At 42.1% G+C, this 18,630-nt stretch overlaps 1 protein-coding gene and 1 long non-coding RNA gene across 4 annotated transcripts in view; one reads left to right on the top strand and one right to left on the bottom strand.

The window, feature by feature from the left end:
• Positions 1-1,130: 1,130 nt before the first annotated feature.
• LOC131506971 (uncharacterized) lies at positions 1,131-12,564 on the bottom strand. 2 transcript variants are annotated; one of them, XR_009259251.1, is made up of 4 exons: positions 12,307-12,564; positions 10,507-11,245; positions 8,741-8,901; positions 1,131-1,355 (listed from the first exon to the last, which is right to left on the bottom strand). It is a non-coding gene; the product is annotated as an uncharacterized LOC131506971 (long non-coding RNA). The 2 variants fall into 2 exon arrangements; XR_009259252.1 differs by lacking the exons at positions 1,131-1,355; positions 8,741-8,901 and adding an exon at positions 10,356-10,423.
• Positions 12,565-12,689: 125 nt separating this feature from the next.
• The window catches only part of TMEM131L (transmembrane 131 like), a 171,753-nt gene continuing 165,812 nt past the window's right edge, over positions 12,690-18,630 (top strand). For both annotated transcript variants that reach the window (XM_058721123.1, XM_058721122.1), the window contains exons 1-2: positions 12,690-12,881; positions 13,579-13,649. In XM_058721123.1, coding sequence (XP_058577106.1) covers positions 12,758-12,881; positions 13,579-13,649 — 195 coding nt within the window. In that variant the 5' untranslated portion in view covers positions 12,690-12,757. The remainder of the gene's footprint in view (positions 12,882-13,578; positions 13,650-18,630) is intronic.

The raw sequence follows: 18,630 nt of genomic DNA, 5'->3' as shown, positions 1-18,630 counted from the left end.
GTGTGTGTGTGTGTGTGTGTGTGTGTGTGTTTATAAAGGCAACACAAAACCCAGCCCCAGCGATAAATGCTAAGTGAAGGCCATCAAAAATGAAATGGTACTTTCATCTCATGGATAAACTGGTATCTAGTCAAGATGACTACCTTTCTCAGCTAGAAGTGTTGCTCTATACCTTTGTACATCTGGGCTTAATGATACAGGTGATGTTTAACAACAGTAGAGAAAGAAAACGACCCTGGACCCAGTAGTCACAAGAAGAAAAGTAAATGGAAAGTGTTCCTTTTAATGAGGCACGAGGGGAGGTATACAATATGCAGAGGATATGAGTTGAAACCTGATATCCCTGAGGCATGAGGTAGAAGCTGACTCTTGGCCCTGGCGGACCAAACATTGAGGAAACATGTAAGTGCGTGTAAGTGCAAGCATTTAGCCAGCACAACTCAGCAGGCTTCACAAAGCCAAATGCTAAGATTAGGCAAGAACGATCAAATGGTGTTCTTTGAAAAGATTTAAGTTATTGATTTACTCACTGAGATCAGCAGAAAGAACAATTTATGTAACGTAACCCTACTTTCATATTTTTATTTTTTTAAAGTCTTTAGTGTTCTGTACCTTTCTATTGCCTTACTACCTAGACACATCGTCTCTCTTGCAATTTTCCTGAATGAATGCATGCATGAATGAGTGATTAAGTGGTCATTTGATTTAAAATATTAAGACTACAAAAATCATGGAGGCAATCATGGCCAATTTTGGTGTTTTTAGACTATTTCACTAATTCACAACATGATCAATTTAATTAGGGCTGGCTTATAGATTACCAAAAATCTGGAAAGAGCCAAAATGGTTAAATGATCAAGATAAAATCATAGCTTCAAACAGAAAAAAAATTATGATTTTACCATCTCTTCTTCAAAATTAGAACTATAAGAATTTATGAAATAATCGATTTAGAATTATAGTTTAAAAACACACTGGCTAATTTTGCAATCTTTTTGTTTGTTTTTTTGTTGTTTTGCTTTGTTTTGTCTTTTAGAGTGAAGCCCTTATCTCCAGGGCAAGTATTTATAAAGCATTTCTCAGTTGGCAAAGCACTTGTGCACATATTTTATCTAATCCTCTCAGCCTCTTACCTTTTTGTTCTGAGATAACATCTGGGCTTCTTCAGAGGTGATCTGAAGTATTTGGTCTTAATAATTGAGCAACATTTTCCCGTAGTCTTGCCTTCATTACATCAACTTCCTCTGACAACTGGAGACTGTCTTAGCCATTTCCTGCTCAGAACCCTGCTCCCTTTGAGACACTGGCCTGTGTACCAGCTTCTTGTTTCAGGGACCTCTTTAGTTATCTGCTCACTGAAAAAGCAGAGGAAAATCCAGTCATTTATCCCCTTTCCCATTGAGGTAACCAACACCGACTGCCCCGTGCCCACCTTCTCTTTGATGACCTGCTCTATGGTCTTCCTGTTAAACCACGTACCAGTTTTTCTCCTCACAACTGAAAATTTAAAATCATTCGATAGAAAAATGCGTAAACAAACTGCTTATGATCATGGCTTCCCATGGGCCTTTTAGTTTGTGTTTAAACTGACAAAGCTCATCCCTGACCCTGGCACTTACACCCCTTCCAAGTGGAGCTGCACTCTTTCATGAACCCCCATTCTGCCCACGTGAGACACTATCTTCTATGCCTTCCTGCTTTCATTGCCTAGAAATCCCTTCTTTTTCAACCTTATGTGTGTGTGCTTTTTTCTTTTTACAGTGTTTAAAAAAACCCATTTATATGCTTTTTATTGTACCGATTCTATCATAAGTATCTTTGCCATTTCCACATTTGTGGATTTATTTGGGCTGTTTCCATTTTGGAACCATTAAATAACATTGCCGTATCTTACAAAATTATCTTTTATTTAAAATTATTTTCTCAAAATACATTTCAAAGGTTATGGTCATTTTTATGGCTCTTATTCTGTATTTGGGCTGCCTTTAAGAAAAAGTATCAACTCATCCCATCCCTGACAATGTAAAATGTTGGTTTCTTTGAATCTTGCCCAAACTGGGTTTTATAATGATTTGGTTTTTTGTGGGGTGCTTTGTTGTTATTGTTGTTAATTTAATCATTATAAAATGACACTGCACAGTTATCTTAATCTGTGCTTCTAAGTGAGGCTGATCTATTAATATAAAATATGACCAAGGTAATTTTTTATATATAGCAAAAATAATTTCCAAGGGGAGTGGGATTGGTCCTTCCTTCACATCTGTTGGGCTGACTCAAAAGAATTTGCCTACATGTTTGGTAGGGGAAAAACTCTTGATTGCTATTTAGCAAAATAACTGCCACTGCTATAGTGTAGATACTTCTTCCTCCACACACAGATGATTGCCAAAGTCTCTTATCCAATTTAGTAACCTCCGACACTCCAAGTAATTGACCTACAACTTCCAGTTTGATGTGCTGCTTGTGGAGGAAACTGCATATGTGTTCTGTACCTTTCTGTAAGTATGTAAATATATATTGCAGAAGGCACAGAGCCAGCTAGGACCAGAACCTCAGTCTCATGAGTCCTGGACAGTGCTCTCGCACCTCTCACTACTTTCTGGGGATCCAAATCTCTAGAAGAGCTGCTGGCTGACGTTGGAGGTTTTCTGCACAGCCTTCTGGCTGCAGTTGTGGAAACCACGGCTTGAGGTTCGCGCACCCGCTGTTTGTGATTCTGCCCCTTTGCCTCCTGCCGGTCGGAGTCCTCGGGCTTCATAGCTGCACTCCAGTTGAAGATGTTTCTGCTGTTACCTCCAAGCTATTGCTGGCGGCTGACTTGCCTCAGGTTGTGTCTCGAGCCGTGCCTTCTGTTTGCCTCCCTCTTGGTTTCTCTTTCTGAGCCACAGGGCCTGCTGTCCTGTAAGGGCTGCCGTGACCAGCCAGGGGCCTGGGAGGGGTGTGAGTTGCACTACATGAGTGGAGGGCCCCCCGATCATGTGTCTGCAGCTTCTTTCCTGAGCAAGGTGCACAGGGTGCCTCCGTTTAGCATGATGCAGAGTCAGATGTCATGTTTGGTACTCTGTGTGAGTGTATTTTTCAATGATGCAGCAGTGTTCCTTTCAAGTCCTTTAGAGTGTACTTTATTCTCTTCTTCCAACCTTCCAACACACACACACACACACACACACACACACACACACTGAATGTAGTCTGTGATGCAGCAAAATGTCATGGTTACTAGCATACAAGTACACATTCTGGAGCCAGACAGCCCCGGTTTGAATTCTGACTCCGCCACTTAGCGCTGTGACCTTGGGAAGTTACTTCACCTCTGCCTGTGTAAGTAAGTGTTTGCTCCTATTATTATTATTTCTTGAAAGGGGAGGGAGATCATACAAAAGTAAACAGATCAGAACTTACTCAAGATGTTCCCTTTTCAATTAGTGGTCAGCTTTACTTTGCAGCTGAAGGAAGAGTAAGAAAGCCCTGTATTGGCTCAGGAGCCTGGAATTTAAACATGTGTCTAAATGGAAGAACTGATGGGGCGCCTGGGTGGCTCATTTGGTTAAGTGTCCGACTTCGGCTTAGGTCATGATCTCACAGTTGGTGAGTTCGAGCCCCACATCAGGCTCTGTGCTGACAGCTCAGAGCCTGGAGCCTGCTTCAGATTCTTTGTCTCCCTCGCTCTCTGCCCCTCCCCCACTCAGGCACATGCACTCTCTCTCTCTCTTTCAAAAAAGAATAAATGTAAGAAAAAAAAATAAATAAATAGACGAACTGAAATGGGGGTATTTTCACAATATGAGGGCTTTTGTTTCACATTGGCCTGGCATGTTTTGTTTCACATTGGCAGAAGCTTCTATGAGCCATTGCTTGAGATTCTCTCTTGAGTGCCCATCCAGACTCTTAGGCTTTACCTTCTTCCGGTTCTTATTTTGTTTCTCTTAATATAGGAAACAAGAGCAATAACAAAACATTATGTGGCATTTACTATGTGACAGACACTCTTCTCCAGGCTCACATAGACTCATTTCTCTGCCACAACTTGTGAGGTAGATGATTATGATCTCTGTTTTACAAATGACAGACTAAGGCACAGAGAGGTTAAATAACTTACTCCAGACCCCATAGATAGGACATTAGATTTTACCGACTGTATGCTTTGCTAAGTGGTCCCACACTGGCAAATCAGGTGTGTACCTAAGGAAAGAACAGATCTCCCCTTTACTACTTCTTCTCCATAATATCTGGTTCCCTGCTGCTGACTGGGCAACTTTTGATTTGAACTTTAAATGCCAAACTTAACATGATTGTAATCTGAAAGCATGCAAGTTCAGGAAGCTGTGAAGTTGCTTTACTCAGTGGATTTTGAAATAGTAAGAAATGACAACCAAAAAAGTTTAGGCTTCTTGCTTCCAAGCTATCAGGTCGGGACAGAAAATCATATAATGTTAGGCATGGAAAGGGTCTTAAAGATCATATTGTTTAATGGCTTCATTTTACAGGTAAGAAAACAGGTGCAGGGAGGTGAAGTGCTTTGTTCAAGGTCGTGAAGCATATTTTCCAAAATTGCAGTTAGAATGCTCAGGTGAGTGAATTATATAAGTATTGTTGAAAAAGCACTACTATTAAGATTATATCTAGCTGTGGAAAGTGGTATACGGTATTAGTTTGGGGAGCTTCCTCAGCCAACATGGGTTCATATAACTTAATTCATAAAATATATCAAGGTTACTTTACCTAGATAGACTCATTTCCATGACTGAGAATGCCATTATTTCTGGAACTATGACACATTCAATGACTAGACATTGGCTATTCGGTATTGACATCCTCTTAACAATTTGTTAGATTTTTGATGCCATGATGGCCTTCATTTTCAGCGTCTCTAATTTCAGTGCATTTTGCATACATTTCTAATGTTCACCAATAGTACAAAAGTGATCATAACTACCCTCCCAATCACTTGAAGGTATAAAGATAGTATTGCTCTGGTGGTCAAGGACATGGATTCCAGAGACAGACGCCTGGGCTTAGATTTCAGCTCTGTACCTTTACTGATTTGTGGCCTTGGGCAACTAAGTTGTACCTTACCTATCTGTGCCTCAATTTCTCCATCTGTAAAATAGGGATAATAATAATAATACCCACCTCATTGGGTTGTTGGAAGGATTAAATGACTTAATATATGCAAAGGACTTAGGATAGGGCTTGGCAGGTCATAAGCACTATATGAGGGTTATCTTTCATTATTTCTAAGAAAGGAAGTTGAGTTACAAGGAATCACTTCAGACTGTGAAATACAGCTGAAAAAGTACTTACTATTTCTGCTTCTCAGATTAAGGGGGTGTCCTGGCTTTACAGTTTAAGTCCTTAAAAAATATTTTTCCAAGATCATCAAGAAATTGACTCGACTTACAGAAGTGCAATTCTTGCCAACCTTCTGAAGTCCAGTCATATCTTTTCAAAAACAACAAGGAAGGAAAAAAACTCGGCAAGGAAGAGAAAAATAAATCCTACTCATTGGTCTGCATTTTGACTTCCCAAGTAGAAGATTTTAATAAGTATAAACAATTAAATAAGTTAATGCAGCCACTATTTTAGAAGTTTATACAAATAACTTTCCCAAATACACTATAAGCAAGCAAGTACAAAAGTCAGAAGGATAAGAACTGTATTTCCAAAAGTGTGGAGACTCAAAAGTAAAATGACAGGTTTTACTGGATTTCATATTGATCTTAATTTATTACCTGGAGGGTGTGTAGGTGGGGTATGTTTTGTATCTATATGTAGCAACAGTAATTTATTTATTTTTTTTTAATTTTTTTTCAACGTTTTTAATTTATTTTTGGGACAGAGAGAGACAGAGCATGAACGGGGGAGGGGCAGAGAGAGAGGGAGACACAGAATCTGAAACAGGCTCCAGGCTCCGAGCCATCAGCCCAGAACCTGATGTGGGGCTTGAACTCACGGACCGCGAGATCGTGACCTGGCTGAAGTCGGACGCTTAACCGACTGCGCCACCCAGGCGCCCCAACGGTAATTTATTTTTAATGACTATAGTTGGGCTTTTGTAGATTGTTCTAACTTCCTACAACAATCTGAAAATAAGAAGTAGAATTAAAACATGAAAAAAGTGGAAGCTTCCAAGTGAGTTCTTGCTCCTTCATCTTTAGAGACACTATGGTACAATGGAATTAGAGTCCAATTTTAACTCTGCATTAACAATTTACTTCTCTCAATCTTACTGTTTAACATGTAAAATGGGGACAATAAGACTAATCCTGTTGTGTGTTTAAATAAGAAATGCATGTAAAATTGGTGCCCAGTGACTGTTCATTCTACCTTCTTCTTAGACATAAGAAATAATATTTTGATTGGAAAAAGGTCCTCTGTCCAGGAGGACACAAAATAGGCACGGGGTTTGGCCATCTGTCCGTGCCTTTGTGGAATCAGAATAAGACTCTTCTCACTGTGGGCATCCTCGAGCCAGAGCGTGGCTTGGTGAATCAGAGAGCTGATGTCAGTCCCTATTCCTTGGCTCTTTATACACAACCTTGTGTAGCAGCCCTATGTAAATGATGAGAAGGAGCCAGATGTGGGACAATGAGACAAAGAGCTTCCCACATGGAAGAAACAGCAAGTGTGAAGGCCCTGAGATGGAGGTCAAGTCTGGTAGGCTTGGGGAACACAAAAGCCCCTGGGCTGAAGAACAGTTATCAAGGGGAAGACTGGTAGAAGATGTGGTTAGAAAGGCGAGGAGGAGCCAGATCTCACTTCCTGCAGGACAAGGAAAGGAGTTTGGATTTTATTCTAAGCTTCTAGGAAACCACTGCAGGGTTTTGTACATAATCTGCTTTTTTTTTTATTTTTTTATTTTTATAACTCCTCAGAGTGATCCTCCATTTGTTAGATGGAATGCTGCCAGATAAATTCTGTTTTTAAAAGATCATTTTGGCTGTTGGAAAACCAGATGTAAGGGGAGAGAGTGGAAGCAGAGAAACCAGTAGAAGGCAATGGTAGGAGTCTATGTGAGGGATGAGGACTCCTACATCAGGGTAGTGGTTCAGAAAGGATAAGTATGAGGAATGTTCTGGAGGTGGTATGACTTGTTGCTAGATTTAAGGGTATAAAGAAAATATGGATTAAGGGTGACACTTTGGCTTTTGGCTTGAGCAACTGGGTAGATGCTACTGCAACGTACTTGAAGTTAGGAAGACTGGGGATGTGCAGCTTTGGATGGGTAGAAGCAAGTAGGACATGTTAGGTTTGAGATGCTTATTCAACATTCAGGTGGAGATGACAAGTAGGCAGCTGGGAATATGAATGTGGACTTCAGGTTAAGCCTAAAATTCTAACTTGGGACTCATTAGCTTATAGATATTTAAAGACTTGAGGCTGGATGAGTTTATCCAGAAAGAGAGAGTATAAAGAGCATCCAGGACCAAGCCCTAGAGTACTCTTACTTATAGATGTTGAACAGAGAGGCAAGAGGCTGCAAAGCAGACTGAGGAGGTATGGGGAAGATCTCACAGTACTTAGAGCTGTATGTCACACGTGTCACGAGTGCCATCCACATAGACCTAATGTGATGTATCTGGTGATGACACTGTCCTTTGGAGAATAAACTAGTATGCTAAGTGATAAGCATCATTTCTTGGGGCCATCAAAAAGAAAGGTAGCTTTCTTCCTCAGGCTTGCCTGCTGGCTGCAAATCTCTGGGCATTACGTTTATAGTCCAGGAGGAAAAAGGACACAGAGTAAAAGGACTGTACTAGCTGAGTCTATTCCTTTTCATCATGAAAGCAATAGCTTTCTTTGGAGCCATGTTAGTAGAGGTCTGCTTGTATCTCATTGACCAGAACTAAGCCGAATAACCATGCCAAGTCACAATGTAGACTACTGGGAAGGTAACTACTTTTTTGTTTTGTTTACTTTTTTTTTCACTCATGTATCACATTTAATATCATTTAATCATATTTAAACCTTTAGCATGACCACATCCAAGGCATCCTGTATAAATCACAGTCTAACCTATCTTTAAAAATTTTGTCTTTAATTTCTTAAAAATTTATTAATTAAAAACTTTTTCATTTTTACTTTAATTTATATACAGTGAAATGTATCCTTTTCATTGTACAATCTTATGAGTTTTGAAAAAAAAAACAGAGAGAAAGATGACTATTTTTAACTATGAATACTGATGCTTGGTATTTTCATAATGGTAAAGGACCATTGTTTAACACAACAGAGTCGTTTGAGAAAGGAGAGAAACTTTATCCAGTGCACCTAATCGAGGCTTCTTGAGATGAATGGAATAAATGGATAAATGGAATAAAGTTAGCATATGCTGGGTCCCCTTAAGGGGACAATTTGCATCTTAAAGGTACCTGACCAAAACCATTAGGTTTCTGCTTTCAAGAGCCATCCCTCTGGGCATTTCTCCCCAGGGAGGATGAGGCTCGGATCCTAGCAATGATGGTAGTGGTTGTTTTATGAAACCCTTGGTTTTATTGTTGTGATTGGGGTGAAGCCCAAAATAGATAGCAAACAGCTGTTACATGTACATTTTCATTAAACATTCCCATTTCCAGCATGTCTGAGTTATAAAGGATCAGGGATAATGAATAGGTAATTAAAATAATTGAATATCAGTATCAAATTTGCCATATTCAAGAAAGGTCTGGCATGTCCCCACAATGTGCATGCAAGATAATATCATTACTAGCATTTATTAACACGTATACTAGATGCTTACCATATAGTATCTCTTTCACTCTTTACAACCCACCATGTGACCTGGTGTGTTGAATCTTCTCTAGACTAGAGACAGGTGATTTGGACTTGATGCTTCACTGTCAATTTTATGTAGAATGTGTTGAGATGTAACTCACATTTATAGACTTGCTTGGTTTTCATCTATACTCATTAAGAAAAAAAACAAGAGTGCAGTTAAGTCCAAAGCATGGTCAACATCTTGTATATCTTAAAATGAGTGTAGATTTAGTCAATTTTAGGTGTGTGTGTGGAGGGGGGGGGGGGAGGGGTTCTTAAGTTTATTTATTTAATGTTTTAGTAATTTCTATACCCAAGATGGGGCTTGAACTCACAACCTCAAGATCGAGAGTTGCATGCTCTTTGGACTGAATTAGCCAGGCGCTCTTAGGTGTGTGTGTATGTGTTTTATTTTTTAATTTTTTTAAGTTTATTTATTTATTTTGAGGGAGACAGAGTGCAAGTGGGGGAGGGGTAGAGAGAGAAAGAGAATCTCAAGCAGGCTTTATGCAGTCAGTGCACAGAGCCCAAAGTGGGGTGTGAATTCATGAAACCATGCAATCATGACCTGAGTGGAAATCAAGAGTCAGGTGCTCAACCGACTGAGCCATCCAGCTACCCGCTAGGTAGATGTGTGTGTGTATGTGCACATGTGTTTAAATTAACTTATATGGATCTAACTTAAAATTGATAAACTCCCCCAATGTTTATAGCAGCACTATCAACAATAGCCAAATTATGGAAAGAGCCCAAATATCCATATATCCATCTACTGATGAATGGATAAATAAGATTTGGTATATATATATATATATATATATATATATATATATATATATATACACACACACACACACACACACATATATAATGGAATATTACTTGATCAAAAGGAATGAAATCTTGCCATTTTCCACGATGTGGATGGAACTAGAATAATTATGCTAAGTGAAATAAATCAGTCAGAGAAATACAAATATATGATTTCATTCATGTGGAATTTAAGAAATAAAATATATGAACATAGGGAAAGGGAAGGAAAAATAAGATAAAAACAAAGAGGGAGGCAAACCATAAGAGACGTTTAAATACAGAGAACAAACTGAGGGTTGCTCAAGGGGGTATAGGGTGGGGGGATGGGGATAGTGGGGCACTTGTTGTGATGAGCACTGGGTATTATATGTAAGTGGAGGATCACTAAATTCTATTCCTGAAGCCATTATTATACTATATGTCAACTAACTTGGATTTAAATAAAAGAAAAATTTTTTTTTTTAAGTTTTGGGGATCTAATATTCAACATGGAGACCAGAGTTAATAATATTCTACTGTATATTTGAAATTTGTTAGGAGAGTAGATTTTCACACACACAAAGGTAGCTATGGGAGGTGATAGATGTATTCATGTACTTGATAGTGGTAATCACTTCACAATGTATAATTAAATCATCACATTTTACACTTAAAAAAAATGATAAACTCTAGTAAGGTATCTCCTCAGTGCCTCTTCCATGCTTAGTTTTGTGTTTATAATTTGCATATTGAGTTAATTCATGTTTCCATTAATTTTTTTTTCTTTAGTTAACATTATTTATACACACTTCTCCATAACTTTGCTACTATAACTTGGATATTTCTCATCCTTTCTGGGCTTCAGTTTCTCCTTCTGTAAAATGATGCAGTTGTGCTATTATTTAATAGCCAAATTTTTCCAACTCTAATATTCTGTGACAAAAGAATATTTATTACCTGCAGGCAAATAATGGCATCAATGACACAGGAGTCTTCTTTGGAGAAGAAGTTTACTTCAAAACATGGATGCTACTTAATGGGCCATAACTTTCCTGTTGTTCATGAGTCAGCATGAAAAATACCTCCAGAGAAGGCTAAGTAGGTCAGATTTATCTAAGAAGACAGCTGTGTAATCCTGTATCCCTCTCCAACCCCATGGCACTGCAGATACATGCTTCTGGCTTTTTGAACAACAGTCAAATAGCATTACCCACTTTGTAAAGTCCACAAGATCACAACTTGAAAATCAAGCTGGCCTTCAAAAAGTTTCAGTACGAGAACAAAATAGAGCTGTTTTTTTAATAATGGTCCACAGCAATTTTCCTCTTTTAAGTCATTTTCATTGATTGTGTGATACTGGTTATTGTGGGAAAGACTTTTAGTAAAAAAGTAAGAGAGTTTAAAAATTAGCAATAAGAAAAAAAAATAGTAAAAAAGTTTGTACCATGACTTTTTATTAAACTTGTTTCATGAAACCTGTTTCATGTTCATCAATGTTTGCTTGTTTTCCATTCTAAGTCATGAGAGGACTTAAAAATACATATTGTAAATAAATAGGCCAATGACAGAATATTCATTTAAAAACAAACTTTGAAGGTGCAGTTACTGTCTCCTTGGGCTCTGGCAAGTATTTTTTGACAGAAGACAGCCCCTTAACACAGAGGAGAATCTTCAGAGCTCAAGGGGAAATACAAACCTAGAGAAATAAAACGAAGAAAAAAAAAAAACTCATTAGGATGGGACTGGCGATCCTTGCTACAGAAAGGGAGATGCTGGCAGGGAACACAGGAAAAAGACAAGGAACTGAGAAAATACTGGGGGTCTTGAAGTTGGATAAGGCAAAGCGACTTTTTCCTTGGGAGAAAAGGAACCATGATTGATTTAGTTCTTCTTTGGCATCCCTCCTGCTATTTTGACCACTGCTTTTCCATTGTCTAGACTGTAAGGCACCAGAAACAATTAAATAGAGGATCAATGTAAACAGACAGGTGTGCCCCAGTCACTTCTCCTTATTCTACACTGCTCAAATTCTCTGAATTTCACACAAACTACTCTGGAAGCAGCAAACTAGTTAAAAAAAACCTTAAGACTGCCAATACTTCCAGCTTATGCAAAGCGATTCCTGAATAAAACCTTTGTTTGTGGTACCGTTGGCAAAGGCATGATATTAAAACTTAAACGGGATCTCAGATATTAGACGTACTTTTTGGTTATAGGCGTCAAATAATGGGGCTAGAAAATACATTTTCAGGTATTATGTATATTACCCAGTTAATGTTAGAAACAGGCAACCGACCTCGACCTCAACCATGTTTCCGAAGAGGCTGGCTCAATTTTGCAGTATGAATCCTAAGGGAGTATTTGCAGGGTCTTTGCAGCTATAAATGCCCTAGGAAGAGGCTTCCCCACCTGTCACAACCTGGGCCGTCTCCTCGGAGGCTGCCAGGCGCACCACCGCCACGCCTCGCTGAGGTCAGTCTCTCGGGTCTTGGGAGAGCTCTTTTTATTTTAAATTACAGACTTTGCAGCCACCGGATATCCTCGCTGCATAACTGGCAGTAGCCATGTGGCTGCACTAGCGTTTCCTGACAACCACTGCATTATTTCCACTAATATCCTGTCTGAGGCCTCTGGCCCGGGGACTCCTCACTCCCCCCCCGCCCCCCAACACCGCCCTCCTCCCTCGTGGGTAATAACCCGACTGTGCCAGCGTGCCCAAACAAAGAGGAAACCACCCGAAAGTTCCTCAAATCGCACTTGGCGACAGTGGCCTGGTAGTCTCTCCCGACAGCTCTAAGAGACCCCGTCACAGCCGCAGACAGTGCCTGGGGACCGCAGATTTGGGAAGGACGCCGCGGGGCGCTGTGGGGCGGGCCCGCAGCCGTGTGGTCCGCGCCCGGGCGGGGCGCCCAGGGCCGCAGCGTTCGCATTGTCCACGTTCCCCCGCGCCCCGCCGCGTTCCGTCCCTCCCTATCTGTGGCGCACACGCGCGCAGAGCGAGCGGCGCGCCCGGGGCCGGAGCTGCAGCAGCTGCGGCGGCGGCGGCAGCGGCGGCGGCTGCGGCGGGGGCGGGGCGGGGGCGGGGGCGGCGCGGGGCGGGGCGGGGCGGGGCGGGGCGGCGCGGGGGCGGGCCCGGGGCGAGGCAGCCCCGGCGCCAGCGAGCGAACAGCGAGCGCGGCGAGCACCCGAGAGGAGCGCGAGCACCAGCATGGCGGGGCTCCGACGCCCGCAGCCGGGCTGCTACTGCCGCACCGCCGCGGCCGTGAACCTCCTGCTGGGCGTCTTCCAGGTCCTCCTGCCCTGCTGTCGTCCGGGAGGGGCTCAGGGACAAGGTCAGCCTTGCGCCGCTGTGCTCGCTCTCCTCCACCCCGCCCCCCCTTCTCTTTCTTTTAGGGAACTGCTGAAATCTATAAGAGGGCGAGGGGAGGAAGGGGAAAGGGGCAGGAGGAGGAAGGAAAGCGGTTGCAATTCTCGGCTGATAACATTTTCTAACCACAGCGTCCCCTCCCGCGCCCCCCGCCCTCAGACAAACGGAAAGCTGGGCAGTCGCGGAGCTTGGGGACAGCGGCGCGGACCGCTAGCCGCACGCGCCCCGGAGCCTTTGTGCGCGGGCCCCGGGCGCCCCGGGCGCAGCCCCCGCTTTGTGTGGCGCGCGCTGGGGCCCCGCCGCGGCCCGGCTTCCTGCAGCTTTGTTCCTCGAGCTTGGCCGCCCAGGACCCATCCTGCAGACGCCAGCCCCAGATGCTGCGGGATGCGGAGCGCCGAGCGGCCCGCCGGGTGGCTATCCCCCTGCGTCCCCCCCACCCCTACCAGCACAAGAACCCCGACCTTGCATGCTCCCTACTCTCTGTCAGAGGGGCCGCCCGCTTGCACCCCGTCCATTGTGTTCTTGTCCTCGGGTGGCCTCCGCTTAGAGAAGGAAAGGGTGACTTGTTTTGGTGAGGCGAGTGCACGGGGGCATGATAGGGAAACAGGAAGCGTTTCTTTTCCGTGCATTAAAATGCAGTGTATTTTTTGGTGTTCGTGCAGCGATTGAGCCCTTGCAGAACGTGGTGGAGCTGTGGCAGGCAGAAGAAGGGGAACTCCTGCTGCCCACTCAGGTGAGGACGACCAGGTGACAGGGCTGGTGTGGGTGTGCGAGGGAGGACAGGCCGTCGGCCCCCCAGCGGCACAGGCGCTCGGGCCACTTTGCAAGGCAAATAAACGGTCGGGCCGAGCCTGAACACCTGGCAGCGGTGGCCTTCCCAGCCTCCTCCCGCGCCATGTGACAGGGCGTGAGTCACGCCCGCCCCAAGTTCAGGAGGTGGGAGCCCAGGCCACCTCAGCAGGGCCGAGGCCAGCGGCAGCCTTGTGGAGGGGAAGGGCGGGCCCCTCGGCGGGCTGTAGACCTGGGTGCGCGAAGGACGTGTGCCCTGTTCCCTAAGTGAGCTGGAGCTGTGTGTGCCTGAGGACAACAGGAATATTGATTTCACAAGTGTTAGTGAGTGGCACTTGCCATTAGCGTTAAGTAGCTTTGCGATGAAGATGTGACTTTAAAAGATTGTAGTCTTGGATTTTTTCCAAGGGCCTTTAATTCGTGTTAGATACACCCTCTTAACAACTTGAATTTCAGGTTTTGGGGGTTTCTCCCCCATATGATACAATGATTGCATGTGGAAAAATAATTACTAGCATTTCATTGAGAATATGTGGCATCATACGTAGATACGGTCCTGCAAAGCATTGTGTGAAGGTTTAACTTTTAACATTTGAGTGCAGATGTACACATTTTAATATGTTGTTGACTGCTTTACAGCAGCAACAGTAGTGACCCCAAATACTGTTTTTTGGGGGGTGTTGAATTGTAAGGGAATATTCAGCTTGCGTGTGGTAGTTTGTAAGATGTTCATTAATTCCCACATTGGTGACAGCACTTAATTCTATGTTGTCTCTGGTGGCTGTTTGGAAAAACAGGATGTCTAGCTATAAGTTCCCTGAAGAACTGTGCTGTTTTACATTTCAGTTTCTCCCTCCTATGTGAAGCATTAGAGTGCTGGTTTTGAGATATTCAGAATATTCCCCTTTACCAGGGCTAATGAATAACAGCTACAAGGCGGAGAGGTGATTTTTAGAGGAAAATTTTCTTGGACCTTCCCTGAAGGCCTGCAAGCTGAATGAGACCAGTCCTTTGAGAAGAAGCCTTATCGGGATGGGGAGCAAATAGTCTGTCCTTCTCTTAAAAGTCTATTCCCAAATGGATTTTTTTTCTGATTATAAATAACAGATGTGTATTGTGAGGGTTTGGAAAATACATAAAGATGAAAAGAACTAAATAGAAATTGTTCATGATTCTACTGAAAGATCCACATTTAAAATTTGACGTTTTTACTTTTTAAAAATAGTTATATTTGTGTATCTCAGTGGTGTTCAAAAGCAGCATTAACGACACTGGGGTGGAGAATTCTGTGTTGTGGGGGCTATAGGATGTCAAGCAGTGAGAGCATCTCTGTCTTTACCCACTAGATGCCAGTGGCACTTTCTCCTCCCTCTTCCCCCCCAGTTGTGAGAGCTAAAAATGTCCCCAGACATTGCAAAATGTCCCTGGGGAGCAAAATTGCCCGGGTTGAGAAGCACTGGTGTATATCCATATGCATTTGCATTTTTACTCAATTGTAGCCTGTACCGTCTTACTGGTTAGTGTTGGAAGCCAACCCAGACAGAAAGGAAAGTAAATTATAGACTCTGATTTGTTGGAGCATTAGTTGAAGATTTAGTCACTGTGCTCAGAGATGGAAATGTCAAGGCCTGTGATAGGATTAATGATATTATTTATAGCCATGAAAGTTATTTTATAAAAGTCTTAATTTTTGGTTTTGTTTTGTTTATATGGATAATACAGTTTGCTTTGGTAAAAAAAAAAGTCACAATTTAGAAGCTGTCTTTCTGGACTACTCAGTATAGAAGCATTTATAACTAAACTATTTTAATCAAAGCTATAATGAAAGTGAAACTGGTGTTCAAAATAATTTTCTAAATACTTCGTTTCTGTCTATATGTGTATCTTTTAGAGACTATTTTACCCTGCACATACCTGGGTGGGGGTGAGGATATATATGCATCTATATTATTTATCTAAACTGCACCTTTATATGCATATCTCTCTAAACTGCATATATATAATATATACACATATAAACCACAGTGAGTTCTGAAGACAGTTATTTTTAGAGAATTCTCTTCAAAGTATTTTGACTCCCCCCCCGCCCCCCCCAAAGCTCTCTCGTGTGTCATGGAGTCAGCTGAAAAGAGAGTATTTATAGGTGTTTTTTTCAATTTGAGGGTTTCTCCTTAATTAATTTCTAGGTTGGGTTCCTTTCACTCAGAAGACTCCGAGGCAGCTTCAGAAGCTAAGATTTGTCAGTGATAGGTGAAATGGGAGCCCCAGAAGATGTGGCATTACAGAATTGAATATTAACATTTACCACCACTAATTATTTATAGTTATTTATTTTGGAAATGTTTTCTGGTGATTGGGTCCTCTTTTTTTTTTTTTCCTTTTTCTAATGGGTCTTTAAGTGATCAAGAACTAGAAGAGTGCATCATTAATAAAAACAAATATAACAATTGAATTGGTATCATCTTCCAAATTCTGTCCAGGGTTCCAGGATTTGACTCCCGGTTCCATCCCTTTTCACCCCTCATCCTCAGTTTCTTCACCTGCAAAATGGGGGTAATAGCAGTGTTGATCTCAGAGGATTTTGTGAGGATTAAAAGTATCTTGAACTTAGTAAGCTCTTCATGTATGTTACCTATTATTTTGTCAGTATCTCAGCTGACTCCTAGATTTGGTCCCTGGAGAGCATGGGACAGCTTTCCTACTTTGAAGGGCTTGAACCAGTTCACATAACTCAGTCCTGTATGTTCTCTGCAGTTGTATAGATACATAATATTATTCATGTCTTTTTGTTAGATGCTGTTTTATGTGGTAGGATATTTTGGTGTAGGAACATAAAAAACTCTATCCCTGGTGATGATGAGAAGGAAGAAAAAAATGCGATTTTATTCTTAGATTTACAGAATTTTCCCCCTCTTCTGGCTTTACCCCTCCTTCAACACACTGAATCCAAAGTGGTGATGGTTAGGAACCAAAAAATGTTTTCATTAGCTTATTATCAAGAAGAAATTGCGAGTGTGCCAAGATACTGCTTTGTGCACCTTCCTACTTCGCCTTCAAGTGAAAATCCCGCTGATCCCCTTGACCTGCTCTGGCCCTCGGGGCCTTCCGCAATCTGACCTGGTGTGTTGCTCCAGTCAGTCATCTAGGATGCTCCCTACAGCCTGACCCTTGGCAGAGGAGGCCCCACAGGTATCTGTTGAATGGAAGGACGAATGCTATTGCCCTGCTGTTCCCAAAGAGCCAGTCCTTCTAGACTTCTAACTAGGCAGCAGCACTGTCATTTGTCTCCTTTTGAGTTTCTTAGGTGTCTGCAGTTTTTCCTTTGCCTTGGGGGTGCCTTCTTGCCCTAACTGGATTTCCCGTAAGAGGGTTTGGGCTTTTGAGCTTGGTGGGCCCATTGTGGCCCCATGGTTCTGCATACAGAAGGCATTCAGTGGTTAGCCCATGAGTTCTTCCTAGGGGAGGAGAGGCAGTTACCAGTGTGTTGTCCTGTTTATGAGGTTAGTTTCGAAGACGGCAGGTGTAATGCCTTAAGCTTTGATTTCCTATTATTGTGTCGTTGTCGTTGTTTTGTATCAGTTCTAGTAGAAAGAAGGGAATCTAGAATTTGTTCTAATGCATTCAGCCTTTGCTGAGAAGAGAAGTCTCGCTCCTAACCCCCCCCCCCCCCACCAGCTAGGTTTGGGACACAGACATTGGTGCTGAGTGAGAACAGCTGTTACCTGATACAGAATCATGTTGGTCTGTTTGTGGGGGGGTTGGGGGGGGGTGGGCTCAGTGCTTTTCTGGCCTTGTTTGTTCATCTAGCAGACGCTTAGCATGGGCCTGACCCAGTTAGGCCCCTGGGATACAGTGATGAATAAGAAAGAGTCTCTGCCTTTAAAAAACTCATGTCTTACCCCTTTAGTCTGAGGGTATAGATAACAGAAACTAGTAGAAAGTGAAACGGGAAATGGTACATTGAATATCTGAATTCTTTATTATCTCAGGTACTGTGTTATGTAATAGCATCTTGCTCCAGTCAGTGAATCATTGACTGGTATTTAGAAATCTTTTTGTCATAGAGATTTATTTTGGGCTTAATCTACTTCCACTATCAACATAAAAAAAAATAATAGCTGACATGGGTTGAATATCACTGGCATTGTTTAAGCACTTTATGAGTTATTAATACTCATGGTAATACATGAAAAACTGTGAAGTGTTATGACTTGATTTTTACAGATGAGGAAATTGAGGCCCAGAGTCATTAAATAATTTGCCCAAGGCTATATGAAAGCAGGAGTGGTGTGATTTGAACCCAGGTGGTGTTCAGGGTTAAAGCCTGTGCTCTGTGTGAGTTTTAGCAGTCTGACCAGGAAAAGTGTTGTGATAAAGTTCCTGTGTCTGAGAGAGATACTTTCATGTTCTGTTTTGAGTTAGAAAAATTTGCTTAATGAAGTCTTTAAAAATAATCAATAGTCATATCCGCTAGTATTTTCTACATTTTTGCTTAAAAATTTTTTTTATTGGGGCACCTGGGTGGCTCAGTCAGTTAAGCGTCTGACTTTGGCCTAGGTCATGATCTAACTGTTCTGGAGTTCAAGCCCTCCATCGGTCTCTGTGCTGACAGCTCAGAGCCTCGAGCCTGTTTCAGATTCTGTGTCTCCCTTTCTCTCTCTCTCTGCCCATCACCCGCTCACACTCTGTCTCTCTCTCTGTCTCACAAAAATAAATAAACATTAAAAACATTTTTTTAAAAAGCATTAAAACTTTTTATTGGGGTATAATTGACATACAACATTATATTAGTTTCAGGTGTACAACATAACAGTAAGTCTAGTTACCATCTGTCACCGTACACAATTATAAAAACATTTTTTTTGTCTTGTGATAAGAACTTTTTTAAGGTTTACTCCGAATAAGTTTCAAATATGCAGTGCAGT

Source organism: Neofelis nebulosa, chromosome 3 (genome assembly GCF_028018385.1).
Source record: "Neofelis nebulosa isolate mNeoNeb1 chromosome 3, mNeoNeb1.pri, whole genome shotgun sequence".
NCBI lineage: Eukaryota > Metazoa > Chordata > Mammalia > Carnivora > Felidae > Neofelis > Neofelis nebulosa.
This window is presented reverse-complemented; position numbering and strand designations above follow the sequence as displayed.